Source organism: Macaca thibetana, chromosome 17, assembly GCF_024542745.1.
Source record: "Macaca thibetana thibetana isolate TM-01 chromosome 17, ASM2454274v1, whole genome shotgun sequence".
Classification (NCBI taxonomy): Eukaryota; Metazoa; Chordata; class Mammalia; order Primates; family Cercopithecidae; genus Macaca; species Macaca thibetana.
The window spans coordinates 80,884,755-80,900,562 of record NC_065594.1 but is presented as its reverse complement, the minus strand read 5'-3'; the positions used below and the strand labels follow the sequence as shown (position 1 = coordinate 80,900,562).

General features: G+C 37.5%; 1 protein-coding gene across 7 annotated transcripts in view; it reads left to right on the top strand.

Annotated features, from left to right (window-relative positions):
- NALCN (sodium leak channel, non-selective) overlaps window positions 1-15,808 on the top strand; it is a 358,280-nt gene that overhangs the window by 316,480 nt on the left and 25,992 nt on the right. For all 7 annotated transcript variants that reach the window (XM_050766656.1, XM_050766657.1, XM_050766654.1 and 4 more), the window contains 7 exons: window positions 715-821; window positions 6,386-6,506; window positions 6,591-6,689; window positions 12,467-12,560; window positions 13,074-13,180; window positions 13,388-13,462; window positions 14,628-14,747. In XM_050766656.1, the coding sequence (XP_050622613.1) occupies window positions 715-821; window positions 6,386-6,506; window positions 6,591-6,689; window positions 12,467-12,560; window positions 13,074-13,180; window positions 13,388-13,462; window positions 14,628-14,747 (723 nt within the window). The remainder of the gene's footprint in view (window positions 1-714; window positions 822-6,385; window positions 6,507-6,590; window positions 6,690-12,466; window positions 12,561-13,073; window positions 13,181-13,387; window positions 13,463-14,627; window positions 14,748-15,808) is intronic.

Here is a 15,808-nt window from a genome sequence, read left to right as displayed (position 1 = left end):
CTACAGCTGAATAATACTCACTTGTATGGCTGGACCACCTTTTGTTTATCTATTCAAAAATGAACATCTGGATTGTTTCCACCTTTTGGCTATTGTGAAAAACACTTACGTAAACATTTTGTACAAGTTTCTATAGGGACATACATTTTCATTTCTCTTGGGTAGATACCTAGGAGTGTGGAGTTGCTGGCTTATATGGTAACTCTGTGTTAGTGGTTTGAGGACCTGCTAGACTGTTTTCCAAAGTGGCTGCACCATTCTACACCCGCCTCGGTATGTAAGGGTTCCAGTAAGAGGACTGCAGTTCCTCCACATCCTGGCCAGTGCTTGTTGTTATCTGACTTTTTGGTTATGGCTTTCTCAGTGGGTGTGAGGTGATATCTCATTATGGTTTTGATTTACATTTTCCTGATGGCAGTGGCGTATGATACTGAGTATCTCGTCATGTGCTTTTTGGCCATTTTCATATCTTCCTTGGAGAAATGTCTACTCAGGTCCTTTGCCTGTTTAACTAATATTCTCAGCATCAACTTTTAACTGCCTGTCTCCAAAGTCTTTGTTACTATTTGCTGGTTGGCTGTCCACATCACTGTTGTTAGATAAAGGACTTTTGGTATTCCTATCAAAGAAGATAGAAAGAGTTTCCTATCCTTTATCTTTTCTGAGTTCATTTTCTGACCAGGTTCCCCCTCTCCCCTTGTTTTTCTACTTTAGGAAGACTGCAATGGCATATTCAGAATTAATGTCAGTGTATCAAAGAACTTAAATTTAAAATTGAGGCCCGGAGAGAAAAAGCCTGGATTTTGGGTTCCCCGTGTTTGGTAAGTATATTAGAAAAAAAATATTCTGGAGAATGCTGTGTTTTTCAATATAAGGCTTTAAACAAGTATAATAAGGCATGTAACTGAAAGTAATTTTGCTAGAGATGTGAAAATGATCTTAAGTCATACAAGGTGAAACGCTAGGTTATACTGGAAGACAGAAATCAGGTAAATAAGAGAGCAAGTAGTACACTGAGTTCTACATAGCTTCATGAAACTAGAGAAATATTATCTCAGTATTTTCTAATACTTCAAAAATATGCATCTGGATTCAAATGGCTTTAAAAATTAGTGAGGCTTAACAAAGGATTTTCTGTCAAATTAAAACTGAACTTATCCTGAGTTTCTATCTTTAAAGGAGGATCTGATGTCCTCATAATAGAACCCTAAATCATAAAGCTGTTTCCATTTTAAAACCCATTTACACTGAAGGATTTCCATTATGCAAACACTGGAGAGGAATAATCAGTTACAAAGTCGATTGCTTCTAACTTTCCCTTTAATATTCCTTTTTCTTGAAATTGAGTTTTGGAAGCACTTAGATCAAAGCTAGATATACCTAGTACCTTCTGTCTCATCTGTTTTATTAATGACCATGAGTGGATCTCTCAGTCTGTGTCATTGACGAATTGAGTGTTCTGTCAGCTTTATTTGTCCTTTGAAATTGTTATGTTTTTTAAATTTTCTTTTAGAAAATTTCTTAGAATAACAACTGAGCCACAGCAACTCTGCTTTTGTCACAATTGATGTTCTTTTCTAAATGTCAAAACTCTTTAAAAGGAATAGCATTTCACCCAGCTGTACCCTAGAACTCACTGTTACCTTTCTTTGGCATTTTTCTAATATGAAATTTGCTTTTATATATAATCCAATATAATGTGTATTGGGTTTTTATTTTTTAAAATATCCAAGAACTAAGAAAAAGGGTTCATTTAGGGTATGTGGCTTCAGCTTGGAGAGAGGAATGTGAGACATGAGAATATCCTCGCCTCACTGCTAACTAGAAAAGCCATCCAATTTCCACTGAAACAAAAATTAAAAGAGCAAAAAAATTTACTTCCGTGAAACAAAAATTAATTATAGCATAGTTATTTATGTTATAATTTATTAATTAATTTTCATTAATTCAAAGATAATATGGAAGTAAATGAAGTCAGGAATAGAGAACACTGGGGCATTTCATTCCTTCACTATAGAGAAAGGTGGAGGATGCCTCCCACCTCTGCCAAGTGAGGTACCCCAGGGGGATCACTTAACATCAGAGACGGGCAAGGCAAGAAGAGAGACTCTTGTAGGCCAGGCTGCTCATCACCATCTGGAGAGCAGGATTATCTGGTGTTCCTGGAGAGCCCAGTAGTCGCTGCCTAGGACCACATCGTCTGAGTCTTCTTGAGCCCTGCTGCAAAGGGCTTTGTGCTGGGAAAGGGTACCCCCATCCAAGGAGTTCGTAGGTGTGTTTCCAGGAGCCAGACCTGAGAGTGACCCAGAGACTGCACACTCACAGGAGGAAAGGTACAATGAGGCACTCCTGGGCTGGGGAGGGGGTTCAAATTCTTGAACACCTATGGCCAGAATCCAGTTGTATCAGTGGCACAAGACTTTAACTCTATTCCTCCATTCCTTTCAATGACATCCCACCTCAGCCATGTGAGAATCTCGTGGTGGCCTGAAGAGGAGGAGTGGAAGTGAAGAAAGTGGCCAACTTTTCTTCCTTTCCTTAAACCAGGGTCCTTGAGCTGCTAAGGATGGGATTGTTATATGAGTTATAAGATCAGTTGGATATAAAACTGAATGACTGAAAATAACCAAAAAGCTCTGGGACCTCTGCAAGAATTCAGAAAGGGAGCTGGAACACACTTGAAGCTAACATTTGGAGAAAAGTAAACCTGCCAGTTGTACCCTATAGCACTCAACCTATTCCATAAAACCAGCTCCATGGGATTTTTAAAATCGAAGTTAATTTAAATGCAATATTTTATGGAAGGTATTATTAGGGGTTTCAAAGGCAATGCCATTCTAGAAGCATAAGCAAATAGGCATTCCTTGAACATCATCACAATTGCTCTTGTCCATTTCTCCAGGATCATGTGACTTGGATTGTAGTGAAATAGACACCTTTGATCTAATAAATGTCATCTGTAACCATGACAACTTTTTACACTTTCCTTCTTTAGTAAGCTAATCAAGAGTTAGAAGCTGAAATTTTGTGATTTTATATTGGCTAAATTATGATTAAGGAAATAACATATCTAGGAATACCCCTAGAGGAATGCTTTGGTAATTATAATTAGGACATAAATATGCACTAATTCAGAGACAGTCTAGTTTCGATACTCTCTCTTCAGATTAATAAATGTACTTTCTTCTGAATTACTCAGACTTGATGAGCCACCTCAGTAAAAAGGATTAAACATATCATAGATTATAAATATGGTGTGACTTATTTTAAGAAGAGGTCTGGAATATAGGAAAATGGCATGCATGAGAGAAAAATCAACAAAGTATTCAGGCTTATAATAAATGTATTTATTGAGTGCTTGCTATTCACTAGGTAGTATGCTTGTCTCTGTGATATGACCCTGAATAAGCTATGGCCCCTAGCCCTTAGGAGCTTAAAGTCTAGTGGCAAACAAAATAAAATTACAAATAATTTTATATAATATGTTAAGGGCTTTAATGCTGCACAGATAAACCCCTCAGCTTACCTCTGGCTCACCCGAAACTCATCGCCATGTAATTTTAAGCTATACTGTGATACATTCTAGGCAGAAGGTGATCAGGTTTTATAGGGTCTAAGGCCAAAACAATTTGGGGTACCAGGGTCTTGGAAGGGCTTGTACAAAAGAGGGGTCCTACCACTTAGGTTTCTTTGGCTTCATGGTATTCCTGCCTCTGATTCCTACAAAAAGGCTAAGGGTACAATGGACACACAGGAGAAGCACCTAACCCCAACTATACACGGCCAAAGAGAAGGACCAGACGAGAAGACACACTAGGTTACCTTTTGAAGGACAACCAATAGGAACTAGCCAGGTGAAGGGGGCAGGCTCAGAAGCAGATGAAGAGGAAAGTCTAGGCATAGGTTTGGTATTACAAGTTAAGGCAACTCTATGGCCAAAGCTGAAGGCAAAAAGGGTTGGGGTGCTATAGGAAGCTCAACGTTCCTGATTTCTTTTAGGAGAGATGGTTGTGTAAGATACAGCATGCTGGTTTTGGACAAAGTCGTTTTCTGCATTTCCACATCCAAGGGCAGAGGCTCAGTCATGTCTTCAGGGTGCCCCCATGTTCCTCAAGGGAAGAGCAGCTCTCCCTACCATGATCTTGGGGGGCTTTGAGCACCTCCTCTGGGAGGTTAAAAAGCTGACAAAATTATGTGTTCAGAACTAATGTCTTAGTTTTCTGAATTGGACAGGCAAGATTATAGTATTTCACAAATTAACTAGAAAAGAATGACAACCTTTTCAATTCAAGGAAGGGTAGCAGGTAAAAATGGCAATAATGGATGACATTTGGGATTTATTGAAGGACTCCGTAGTTATAGGTAAAGTTTCAAACTTTGCAATTTTGCTAACACGAGCAAAGCATAAGAAAACACCTTACATGATTAAAACTGAAAAAGACTTATTTTTAAAAATGTGATAAATTCTTCCAACTGTTGAAGTCTTTGATGCTACATTTTGTTTTTCTTGGTTTAGTTAGAGTATTTTTCACATATTCTAACTTCTAGAAGATATGGAACATAAAAGTAGTTTAAGTTGTTGCAAATTCAGCTGAGAAAGCACTTCTACAAAAAGAAAATGAGCAGGTACGGAAGTCCAACATCAGCTCTGAGAACTGGTTCACTTGGTTTTAAAAAATCCTTATTCAAGAAAACTGTGGCGTCTGTAGAATCCTTATAACTTCTGTCTCCTGTAAAGTATATGAAATTTAGTGGAAACATCCCAAAGGAAAGATTGTTGGAAGCATCCAAAAGAATATATTTGTACTTTCATACATAAAAAATACAAAGCAGAATTCCAAAATATGAATTTCTGAGTGGGGCTTTTGCACTATATTAAAGACCACCTCCACTAATCAGCCCTAGGCCCTTAAGAGCAAATCAGTTTCAGTTTAATGTTTTCTTCTTATATCCTCATCTATTTAATATTCAAAAAACTTATGAAGGCACATCTTGTGATTGTCTCTATAGTTTAAAAAACACGAAAGATGGTAGAAAAGTGCAGAACCAGATTTTCCCCAGAGCGTTGCCTGTCATAAGGGTTAAATTTTGAGAAATGAGCTAGCAGGGGGAAAAAATGATCAAAATATAATTTAAATAGGCTCCACGGGGCCTACTCTAGTCAATGGTCCAGAGCTCAGTTCTTCATTAAATTCAGGAAATATAGTCCATGATTTTCCAGTGTTTGGTTGTGAATATCTTAATTATTTAAAATTAGTCTCTAATAAGAAGGAAAGAGGGGGCAAAAAAGAAAAAAACACTGAAACCTTCTTCTATTAACAACAAAAATGTTAGCTAAAACCATAACAATTAAAGAAGGTACACTCTAGTAAAAAGGATCACTTTTATAAGTGGGAAGAGAAAAGTATAACCATGTTAAAAGAAGAAGAAATGAGACATCCCTGGCCTCCAAAGAAGTGGGAGCTTAACAGTGGGTACACATCAACATAAAGATGGAAATGCCGGACCGTGGGGACTTCAAACGGGAGGAGGAAGGAAGGAGGACATAGGTTGGAAAAATTACTTGTTGGATTCTGTGCACACTATCTGAGTAACGGGTTCATTAGAAGCCCAAACCCCAGCATTATGCAATACACCCATGTAACAAGCCTGCATTCGTACCCCCCGAATCTGTAAGAAAAAAGAAAATGAATAATAAGCCAATGAGTTCAGGAATCAGGAATCAGCGGTGGAGGTAGAAAGCATACCACACGTAAAGGGGACCAGACTAAGAGTCCACTGAGAAGACTCAGAGTTAATAAGAAAAACAATCCAACTGGAAGACAGTAATTTGGAAAAATACAGACTACAAGCAAACACCTCTTGCTGTCTCAGTGACCTCTAAATGCATCACTACTTTATGGCCCTGTGTTCACAATGACGACACAAAGTGAAATAAAGTGACTAAATTCTACTCTACACTTTCTATACTAACGCAGGCAATTGTAATTTATGCCTTTAGAAAGGTTTTCAGTTACAAAACTGTTTCAAAATCCACATCTAAAATCCAGTGCTTCTTTGTGTAAATCGATAAAATCATCTGTCCAGTCCTCAGGGTAATCACGACAAGGTAGAAATGTTGCAGAACCTCTGAAGCTAGAACTGGAGCTGTTTTACATTGAGATCACCCCATCATTACCTAATGAACACAATAATAACACATCAATGCATTGTTATGATTTAGCAACTGAATGCCATATAGTATAAAAGTGTGTGTGTGTGTATATGTGTGTGTGTGTGCATATCCCACACATATCCCACACCCATGACTGGAAAGGGCTACAAATATTTGCCTCGGGTGCTTCTTATTGGAATTTCACAGAACATTCCTGTATTGGAATTGCAGGGCAAATCCTCGGAACTTTAATTTCGACAATGTGGGAAACGCTATGCTGGCATTGTTTGAAGTTCTCTCCTTGAAAGGCTGGGTGGAAGTGAGGGATGTTATTATTCATCGTGTGGGGCCGGTAAGCAAGCACATCGAATCCTTTGAACACTTCAAGAGCAGCTTTCATTTGTCTTGATGAATAACCGTATTTTCCTTTTTGCAGATCCATGGAATCTATATTCATGTTTTTGTATTCCTGGGTTGCATGATTGGACTGACCCTTTTTGTTGGAGTAGTTATTGCTAATTTCAATGAAAACAAGGTAAGAATTTTTGGTTTGGATACCACGGGGTTTAGCCTTTTCTAGCCTCTCACTTTGAGCTATTTTTTTCTTTTCACACGCAGCATGAAGCCACATTAAACTGTAATGTGACTGGTGTAAATAATCTCTATAACTGTTTTACAAGCAACCTTATTGCTGCTTTTCAGACCATCATTTAAGAGTACAGTTCTCTCGCTAAATTTACCCTTTTGGTAACAGTGTCATTAATTCACCGACAACTGAGAGGCGCATCTCCTATTGTTCAAAGTGAAAAGATGTGCAGCAAGTTATTAAAATACAATAGATGAAAGTGATTCACTAATTACAGGTAATATTACTTTCACTAAATGTAAATTGTATGCTTCTGTGTAACTCAGTAGGTGAACTCAGAATTTTGATGGGGATGAGGGGAATCTGGTAGAAATTTTAAAATCCTAATTCACAGAAAAAAGATTTTGTGGCAGGGCATGGTGGCTCACGCCTGTAATCCCAGCACTTTGGGAGGCTAAGGCAGGTGGATCACTTGAGGTCAGGAGTTCAAGACCAGCCTGGCCAACATGGTGAAACCCTGTCTCTACTAAAAATACAAAAATTAGCCAGGCGTGTTGATGCATGCCTGTAATCCTAGCTACTGGGTTGGCTGAGGCATGAGAATTGCTTGAACCTAAGAGGCGGAGGTTGCAGTGAGCCAAGATCACACCACTGCATCCAGCCTGAGCAACAGAGCGAGACTCAAAAAAGAAAAAACAAAGATTTTCTAATTTCATATGAACTTGACATACTTTGTGAACTCGGGAAGCCTGTTGAGTTTGTAACAGCTCTAATGATTAGAACAAAGACTCACAAATGGGAAAACAACAATGTAGTTTCCTATCAAAGCGTGAGTTTGGGGAAGAACATTCTATTAGCACTCCTTGGAGAGGTACTTGCTCATCTAGGCACTTGTGCTGTGCCCTCTATTGTTTGAGAGGCAGTCTTTGGAATCATAGTAAGAGAAATGCATGCAGTTTTTGAGCACACACTGTGTACTAAGATTTTATGTATTCAGTCAATTCTCACAACTCTCAAATGCACGGTTGCAGGAGAAGCAATGACTAGTCTGGGGCTTAAAAGGTATGATAAACAGGGCCAGAATTCAGAATTGGTGCCTATTACTTACTGCAGGCTCTGTGATTCTTCGAAGGCATGAGTATCATAAAGTCAGCCTTCACTCTGCATTAAGTTGATGCTAGATCTGCCTGTAAAGCACCGTGCTGTTCGGTGTTATTCACGGCTAGGACTGATTCCCATGCGTTCACATCAGAGCTCTTAAGTTTGTGTTGCTACACATGGGACTGTATCTGTCATTCACTGTCCTCAGGCTCAACGTGTGTGGTACCAGTTACCCAATTGACACCTTTGATGTGTGGCTAATGAGCATGTCCTTTCATTCAGGCTTTCAAAGGGTGAGATTTAAAAATTCCTCTTTTGGGCCCCGACTCTACTTGGACCCTCAGAAACATGGGATGTTAGAGACAGAAAGAACAGTAGTGATCGTGTCACCCAGCCCCTTATTTTACTCCTATCCCATTCATTAATGAGATGCTTTGAGCCCTACAGTGTTTAGTTTAATACCAAGCAGAAAGAGGAAGAAGGGTGTTTTTAGATGCCTTTGAGCCATGTAATGCAGCAGACACTGAGAACTCTGGAACATAAGCAGAAGCTAATCAGTCAATTAACAGGAGAGTTTAGGCACTGCTTGCCCAGAACACCGTTAAGAAGCCCTCTGAGCAGGCACCTGATTTCAGGAAGATTAGAACGTATCACAGCTCACAACTCAGCAACATACATAGAACAACATAAAATGTTCAGGAACTGGAAATAAATGTATAATTAATTGCAACACTTGAGCTTAGAGAAGTGGCTGAGGTAAGCAGAATAACCAGGGAGGTCTCCATCCAGCACTGCATTTATGTTCTGCAGGTAGGAAAGAGCAACTTGGCCTGTTTGGGGATCTGGGGTGTATGTTCTATCAGCTCAAATGGGCACTTAAAGGAGAAATTGACAAGAAATTGTATTACCAAGCTTCACAAACTTGATTTGTTAATTGGAGGTATCAACTGCTAAATTATTTGAGGCTTTTAGAAAAGTTTATTTCTCTGCAAGTTTTTTTTTTTTAGAAAGCAGCTCATGAGCTGCCATGTAACAGCATTTATATACTATTCAATCATTCAACAGATGTATTTGAGCATCTACTAGGTGCCAGATGCTGCTCTTGACACTGAGGACCTAGCAAACTAACTGAAACACTAAACACAGAAAAGTTATTTGCCCTCATGGAGCACACGTCTTAGTAGTCATACCCAAAGGCACATAGGTAAATTTCCAAATATAGAGACAACAGAGATAGAAAATGAGGGAATCTTTAGGGTACAATTCAGAATCATGCAAAAAATGTCTTCTTTTGAAAATGGAAACCTCTTTAAAAAGTTCCAAGTCTATACTAGTAATATAGATTTTTTCTGATTGCTCTACTATATAAGACAATGTGTGTGATTTATTAACCTAATTCGACAATAATAAACTTTCAGAGGTTTTTATATATTAATGATCAGATGATACCTCCATGCTTATTCTTTCAGATCCTTTCAGAGTTCAACTTTCCAAAATTATTTTTTTGTTTAACAAAGTAATTCCATTAATGTCTATGGTGGCTAGAGAACATGTGTTTGTTTATAATTAGTGAGAAAAGTGGTTTAGCAATGTGATTATCAGAAAAGAACAATTTTAAACACTATTATTGGGAAAAGGTATAGAACTTCCGAATCTCAAAATATACAAAACAAAAATTAACCAAGTTGTAAAAAGAAGCTAGAAAATCCAAAATCATAGTGAAAGATATTAACATATTTCTCAAAAAATCTCATAATTCAGAGAAGAATAAAAGGAAATATGAGATTTGATACAATAAACACAATCAAATGAACACATAAGGAAAACTCTAGTTCGAACAATTTGAGAACGTGCATTATTTTCAAGCACAAAATGTATCTCCCAGAAAGTCATAATTACCAAATAATTGATAATGTAAGAATGTTTTCTGACCATAATGAAAAAAATAAAAACTCTACAATTTGGAAATATTAAGACAATACTCTAAATCATTTATGAGTTAAAGAAGAAATTATAATAGAAAATCACAAAATATTTACAGACAAAACAGTTTATAGTGTCATATACAAAAACTCATGAGGTATAGATAAATCAGTAATTACAAATAAATGTATCACTTTAAGTTGTATATATTAGAGAAGAATCACAAGTTAAATATTAATATGTCAAATATCCAAATCAATAAATTATAATAACAAAGTAAAATCAAATAAAGTAGGGGGGAAGAAAGAACAAAGATTAGGACAGAAACTAATGATACAGAAAGCGAGGAAACTTGTATAGCTTCTGTAATGTTCAAGAATAACAAAAGCTGGGTTTTGTTTTTTTTAATCAAGTCAATAAACCTCTAGGAAGGTTGAGCAAAAATAAAAACAGAAAACAAGAAAGTAAGCTACGATAATTAAAATAGTGTCAGTATTGTTATAGGTATAGAAAATTAGACTTACAGAAAAAGCTAGAAAGACCCAGCAGGGACCCATATATGCAGAAAACAGAAGCAGCTCAACAAATTAGTGCAGAGGGTGGTGAGACCAACAAGGAGTGGTGTTGGGGGTATTGACTGTATTGATGTAAAGAGCTATGCTGAGATCTCTACCTCACTGCATACTCAAAAATGAATTCCAGATGAATTAAAGACTTCGATATGAAAAGCAAAATTTAAACCATTTTTAAACCATGTCAGCATTTATTTTTATTTGAATATCAGATAAGCAGCAAATAATGTTTTTGCTTTTATTATTATTTTTAATCAACACATAGTTATTGTACATATTTATGGGGTACAGTGTGATATTTCAATTCATGTATTATAGTGTATAATGATCAAATCAGGATAATTAGCATATCCATCACCTCAAACATTTATCCCTGTTTTGTGTTGGGAACATTCAAAATCCTCTCTTCTAGGTATTTAAAAATACACAATTAATTGTTATCAATTAGATTCACCCCCTATATTACCATGGAACACTAAAACTTATTCCTGCAATCTAACTGTATTTTCGTATCTGTTAATCAACATTTGACTATCCCTATTCTAGTTCCCCTCCCCACCCCTAGTAAGCATTTGTTTTTTATCCTGGAGTCATTATGGATTTCATCGCATTAGCCACCAAGTAAAATCTACAAAGGAAAAAAAATTATAAACTCGATTATATTTAAATTAAAATTTTCTGAATGACAAAAGACACTCTAAGCAAAATAAAAATACAAGCCAAGACTAAGAGAAAATATTTACAACTTATATAATGACAAAAGATTAGTATCCAGCATTTATAAAGAATCTCTACAAACAATTAAAAAGTAAATATCAAAATACAAAAATGAGCAAAGGATATGAATAGGCAATTCACATAGGAAGATACAAGCATCACCATTTACACACATACAAATGTTTCATCTCGTTAATATTAAAACAACATTAGATACATTTCACACCTATCAAAGTGGTCAGATTACAATGTCTAGTAATATCCAGGATTGCAAGAATATTAAGATATGGTAACACTTCTATATTGCTGGTAGGAGATTTGTTTTGGTTATCGCTCTTTGGAAAGCAAGTTGGCAACATCTGGTAAATGTAAAGATGTTTAAATTCCTAGATCCCATCAATTCTTCTCCTAGAGATTTACAATGGAGAAACCCTCATAGATATTTACTGTGAGACAGTACATGGATGCTTATTGCAGAACTGGTTATAGTCCATAAATGTAAAATGAATAAATTATGATATTTGTACAGTGGACAGTGTTTGTGAGCAGTTGAACAAGTTAGATCTAGTAATCTAGTTGTATGGAAAGTATACTGTTGAATGAAGGTATAAAGAAACAGCATAAATAATCACATATTGGACAGCATTTCTATAATATTAAAAAATTCCAAACAAATTCTTATGTATTGATACATACATAAGCACGAAAGTCTGAAAACATAGTAAGGAGGATGCACACCTGAAGAGTAGTGGTTAGCTCTGGGTAAGAAAAGGGAGAGTGGGGTTTTTGTCTAGTTTTTAAAATTACACTTCTGCCGTTATGATAAAATATGATGCACTGCAGTGCAATAAAATATAATTTTATCATATGCATTTTAATCAAGTACTCCATTATATAGAATATGGAATTCCATTTAGGCATCACAGCACTAATTTCTTGAATTGCAAACTCTGTGACTTAGTATCTCTCAGAAACAGTTTTGCAATTGCACATATTAGACATTTTTTAAAGAAAGACAAAATACCCTTAACTAGAAGCCATAGCATTGACAAGCTATAATTTTGCTGCTATGAAATGAAAGGAAACTAACTACTATGAGTGAGTGTCCTTTTTTGAAAATGTAATTATGTAGAAACTCCTCTTTATATTTTCCCAAACCTGAATATTACATATCTCCAAAGATACAAGTTGAAGGCTGCTGAATTCTCTCTGAAACACCTGGTCATCATTTTGGGAACTCTTCCCAAGACCAACTTTGAGCATTCTGACCATGTTTTCTAACCACCACGGTTGGAAGAACATGGTCAGCGCAAGCCCCCACATCAGTCTTGTTTGTCTCCGCACCCCATCTGCCATGTTCTTGGTGCAAGCACATGACAAAAGGCCGTTTCCTGCTTTCCTTTGTCTGTTAAGGGGACGGCTTTGCTGACCGTCGATCAGAGAAGATGGGAAGACCTGAAGAGCCGACTGAAGATCGCACAGCCTCTTCATCTCCCGCCTCGCCCGGGTACCCAAGATGCTCTGATTTTATTCATATTGGGCACTAGTGTGCACGATTCCCCAGGAGTCTCAGATTTAAATTAAAATAATAATCGTGAGGCCGCTGGGAGGCTGTGCATAAGTTAATACAGAAACAGCCTCCAAACCACAGATCTCTCAATAAGGCTATTAAAAGCAACCACCCAAAAGCTGTGCTTCAGTGCTCTCAGACTAAGTCTTAATGAAAAAATGAATTTTTTAAATAAAATGTATTTGCGCTTGCCTTTTAAAAATATGAGTGAAATGTATTAAACTGACAGAAATTGAATGATGCACTTCTCTTTCCAATATAGACGGCGTCATGCACTGTCATTTTAAATATTCAGAGCCAGCCATTGCTGCAAAAACACCTCACAATAGATGGAATTCTTTGGGGAGGAAAATGTAATGGGTTTTAAGATAAGCATTTAAGAAAATAAATGGCAAGAAAGTAAATGTGACCTGTGTCTAACATGCCCTTGCCCAAACCTTTCTTTTCTAGATAATGATGGTTTTAGAGCTAAAATGTATGACATAACCCAGCATCCATTTTTTAAGAGGACAATTGCATTGCTCGTCCTGGCCCAGTCGGTGTTGCTCTCTGTCAAGGTACTTAGTTTCACCCTAAGGCTCCGGGAATGAATTGTGTATTCACTGCTACATCCGAGAGTATCACAAGCTGCTATATGCATTCACAGTTATGTTCTTGGGTATAAAAATTAAGATTCACTGTCATGGCAAAGTGGGCAGAAGAGGGGCAAGCCTGTATGTGTCTGATGGATGTGGGCAATGACTCGTGCGCTGTTTCTGTTGCAGTGGGACGTCGAGGACCCGGTGACCGTACCTTTGGCAACAATGTCAGTTGTTTTCACCTTCATCTTTGTTCTGGAGGTACTGTAATGAGTCAGCTAGCTCTAGGGGAATCTGTGCACAGTTTTAAAGTAAATCAGCATCCCTCTTTGATGCCACTTACTCTCCTCTCTGTGTTCCATTGCCTTTGAAGCTTTGCCCTTAGGATATTTCCTTCTTAAGCGGTTCTGCTTAACTCGAACAAAGACATCACTTTATCCATCAGATTTTTCTAACTGCAGAAATGCTGCTGTCGATTGTTGTGTCTGAACATTGGCCTGTCTAGTTATGCGAGTTCTAATATTTAGAGGGAATGGTGCAAGCCACTATAATTCATTGACTCAAATTGCAATAGAGTAGCAAAGCAAGTTGGCCCAGACAAGGTTATTTTAACATGTGATTCATATAATATCACTTTCCAGGACAATCTTCTTGAAATACAAGCAGATTCTCATTTTGCCGTATACTGGTTGATGTTTCCCAAAATCTGTGGACTTCTGCTTAAGGAAGAAAAATGTCCCATTATCAGAACTAGTCATAAAACAGAGGAGAGTGTAAAGAACAGATTTGTAAGCTACTTAGCTTCAAAAATAAAATCATATATCTTGGTAATAAACTCTTCTGTTTAGTTACTACATTGTTTATAGTTATTCTTTAAATAGATAGCATAACTGAGCATGCTGGCTCACTCCTAGAATCCCAGAACTTTGGGAGGCCGAGGTGGGTGGATCACCTGAGGCCAGGAGTTTGAGACCAGCCTGGCCAATGAGGTAAAACCCCATCTCTACTAAAAATACAAAAATTATCCAGGAGTGGTTGCACGTGCTTATAACCCCAGCTACTCGGGAGGCTGAGGCAGGAGAATCGCTTGAACCTGGGAGGCAGAATCTGCAGTTAGCCAAGACTGCGCCACTGCACTCCAGCCTGGGTGACAGAGCGAGACTCAGTCTCAAAAAATAATAAAAAATAAATAAATAGACAGACAGACAGACAGAAAGTGTAGGCACATGGCCTAAAAGGAAACCTCAAAAGGCATTAAAGTATTTGTCTCATTTTCAATGAAAAAGATACTGTGTCCACATCAAATAATTTAGAATTTTCTTCATTTGAAAAAAAAAATACATACACATAATGCATCTCAAGTTAATACATTTAAATATGTGCTAAACCCTCCCTCTGTTTATTTTCTTCTTTGCTTTTTCTCCAGGTTACCATGAAGATCATAGCAATGTCACCTGCTGGCTTCTGGCAAAGCAGAAGGAACCGATACGATCTCCTGGTGACGTCACTTGGCGTTGTATGGGTGGTGCTTCACTTTGCCCTCCTGGTAAGCGTAGAAGTCAAATTGATTTCAGCTGATTATTTCAGTTTGGTTCAGTTCTGTTCAGTCCTGTTTCCAGTGTCATTTTACTCCACATCAACCTGCTCTGAGGTGTTAGATGGACCTCCCTAAAGCCCAGCTTTGACTGTGATGGACTCTCAGACATGCTTGTTCTACATGTACACACCCCCGCACACTTCACACAGGCAAAACCTGCCCCCTCAAAGCCCTAGATGGTGCAAGCTAGAAAGAGGAGGACCTTCAAGATCTTCTGATTTAACCCCTCATTTTACCAAAGGGGAAAACAAGGAAGAAAGAAAGAGGAAGATTGCAACAGAGATTGAGAACTGTCCGAATTCACACAACAAGCTAGTATCGGAAGACTACAATCCTGTTTTCCTGCTTTCTCAGCTGAAATACAGCATTCATTCCACTTCGCTATAGTCAGTATTTCACGATGTAATTCTCAAGTACTTCCACTGTTTCATTTTCTATAAGACATTTAGCCTCCACTTCTCTAAAGCATATGATTCTCCATCTCTACACCTGTGTTCTCACTATTTTACCTAAAGTGCCTTCACCATCCATTCAGTCCGAGATCCCACTCAAAATCTGCAGCTATGGGTGTACTGAGCTGTAATCTAGGGCCATATTGTCCAGTAAAAATAAAATGTGGCCACAGATACCACTAGATAATTTTCTAGAAGCCACAATAAAAAAGAAGCAATTATTTATTAATTATAATTATTTATGTAATTATAATTATTAACAATTTAATGATTACATTTTCTAAACTGCTATATCCAAAATAGTATTATTTTCATGTGTAAGCAATATAAAATTATTGGGGTAAGTTGCATCTTGTATCTGTGTGTGAAGTCTTTGGCTGAGTAGGTATTTTACATTTACAGCATATCTTCATTTAAATTGCCACATTTCAAGTGCTCAATAACCCATAATGTGGTTCCACGTGGCCGATAGTTACCATGTTGGACAGCACAGCTCTGGAAGATATGGGTCCTACTCTAGGCTCCACCATTTTCCAGCCTTGACTAATTTATTTGCCT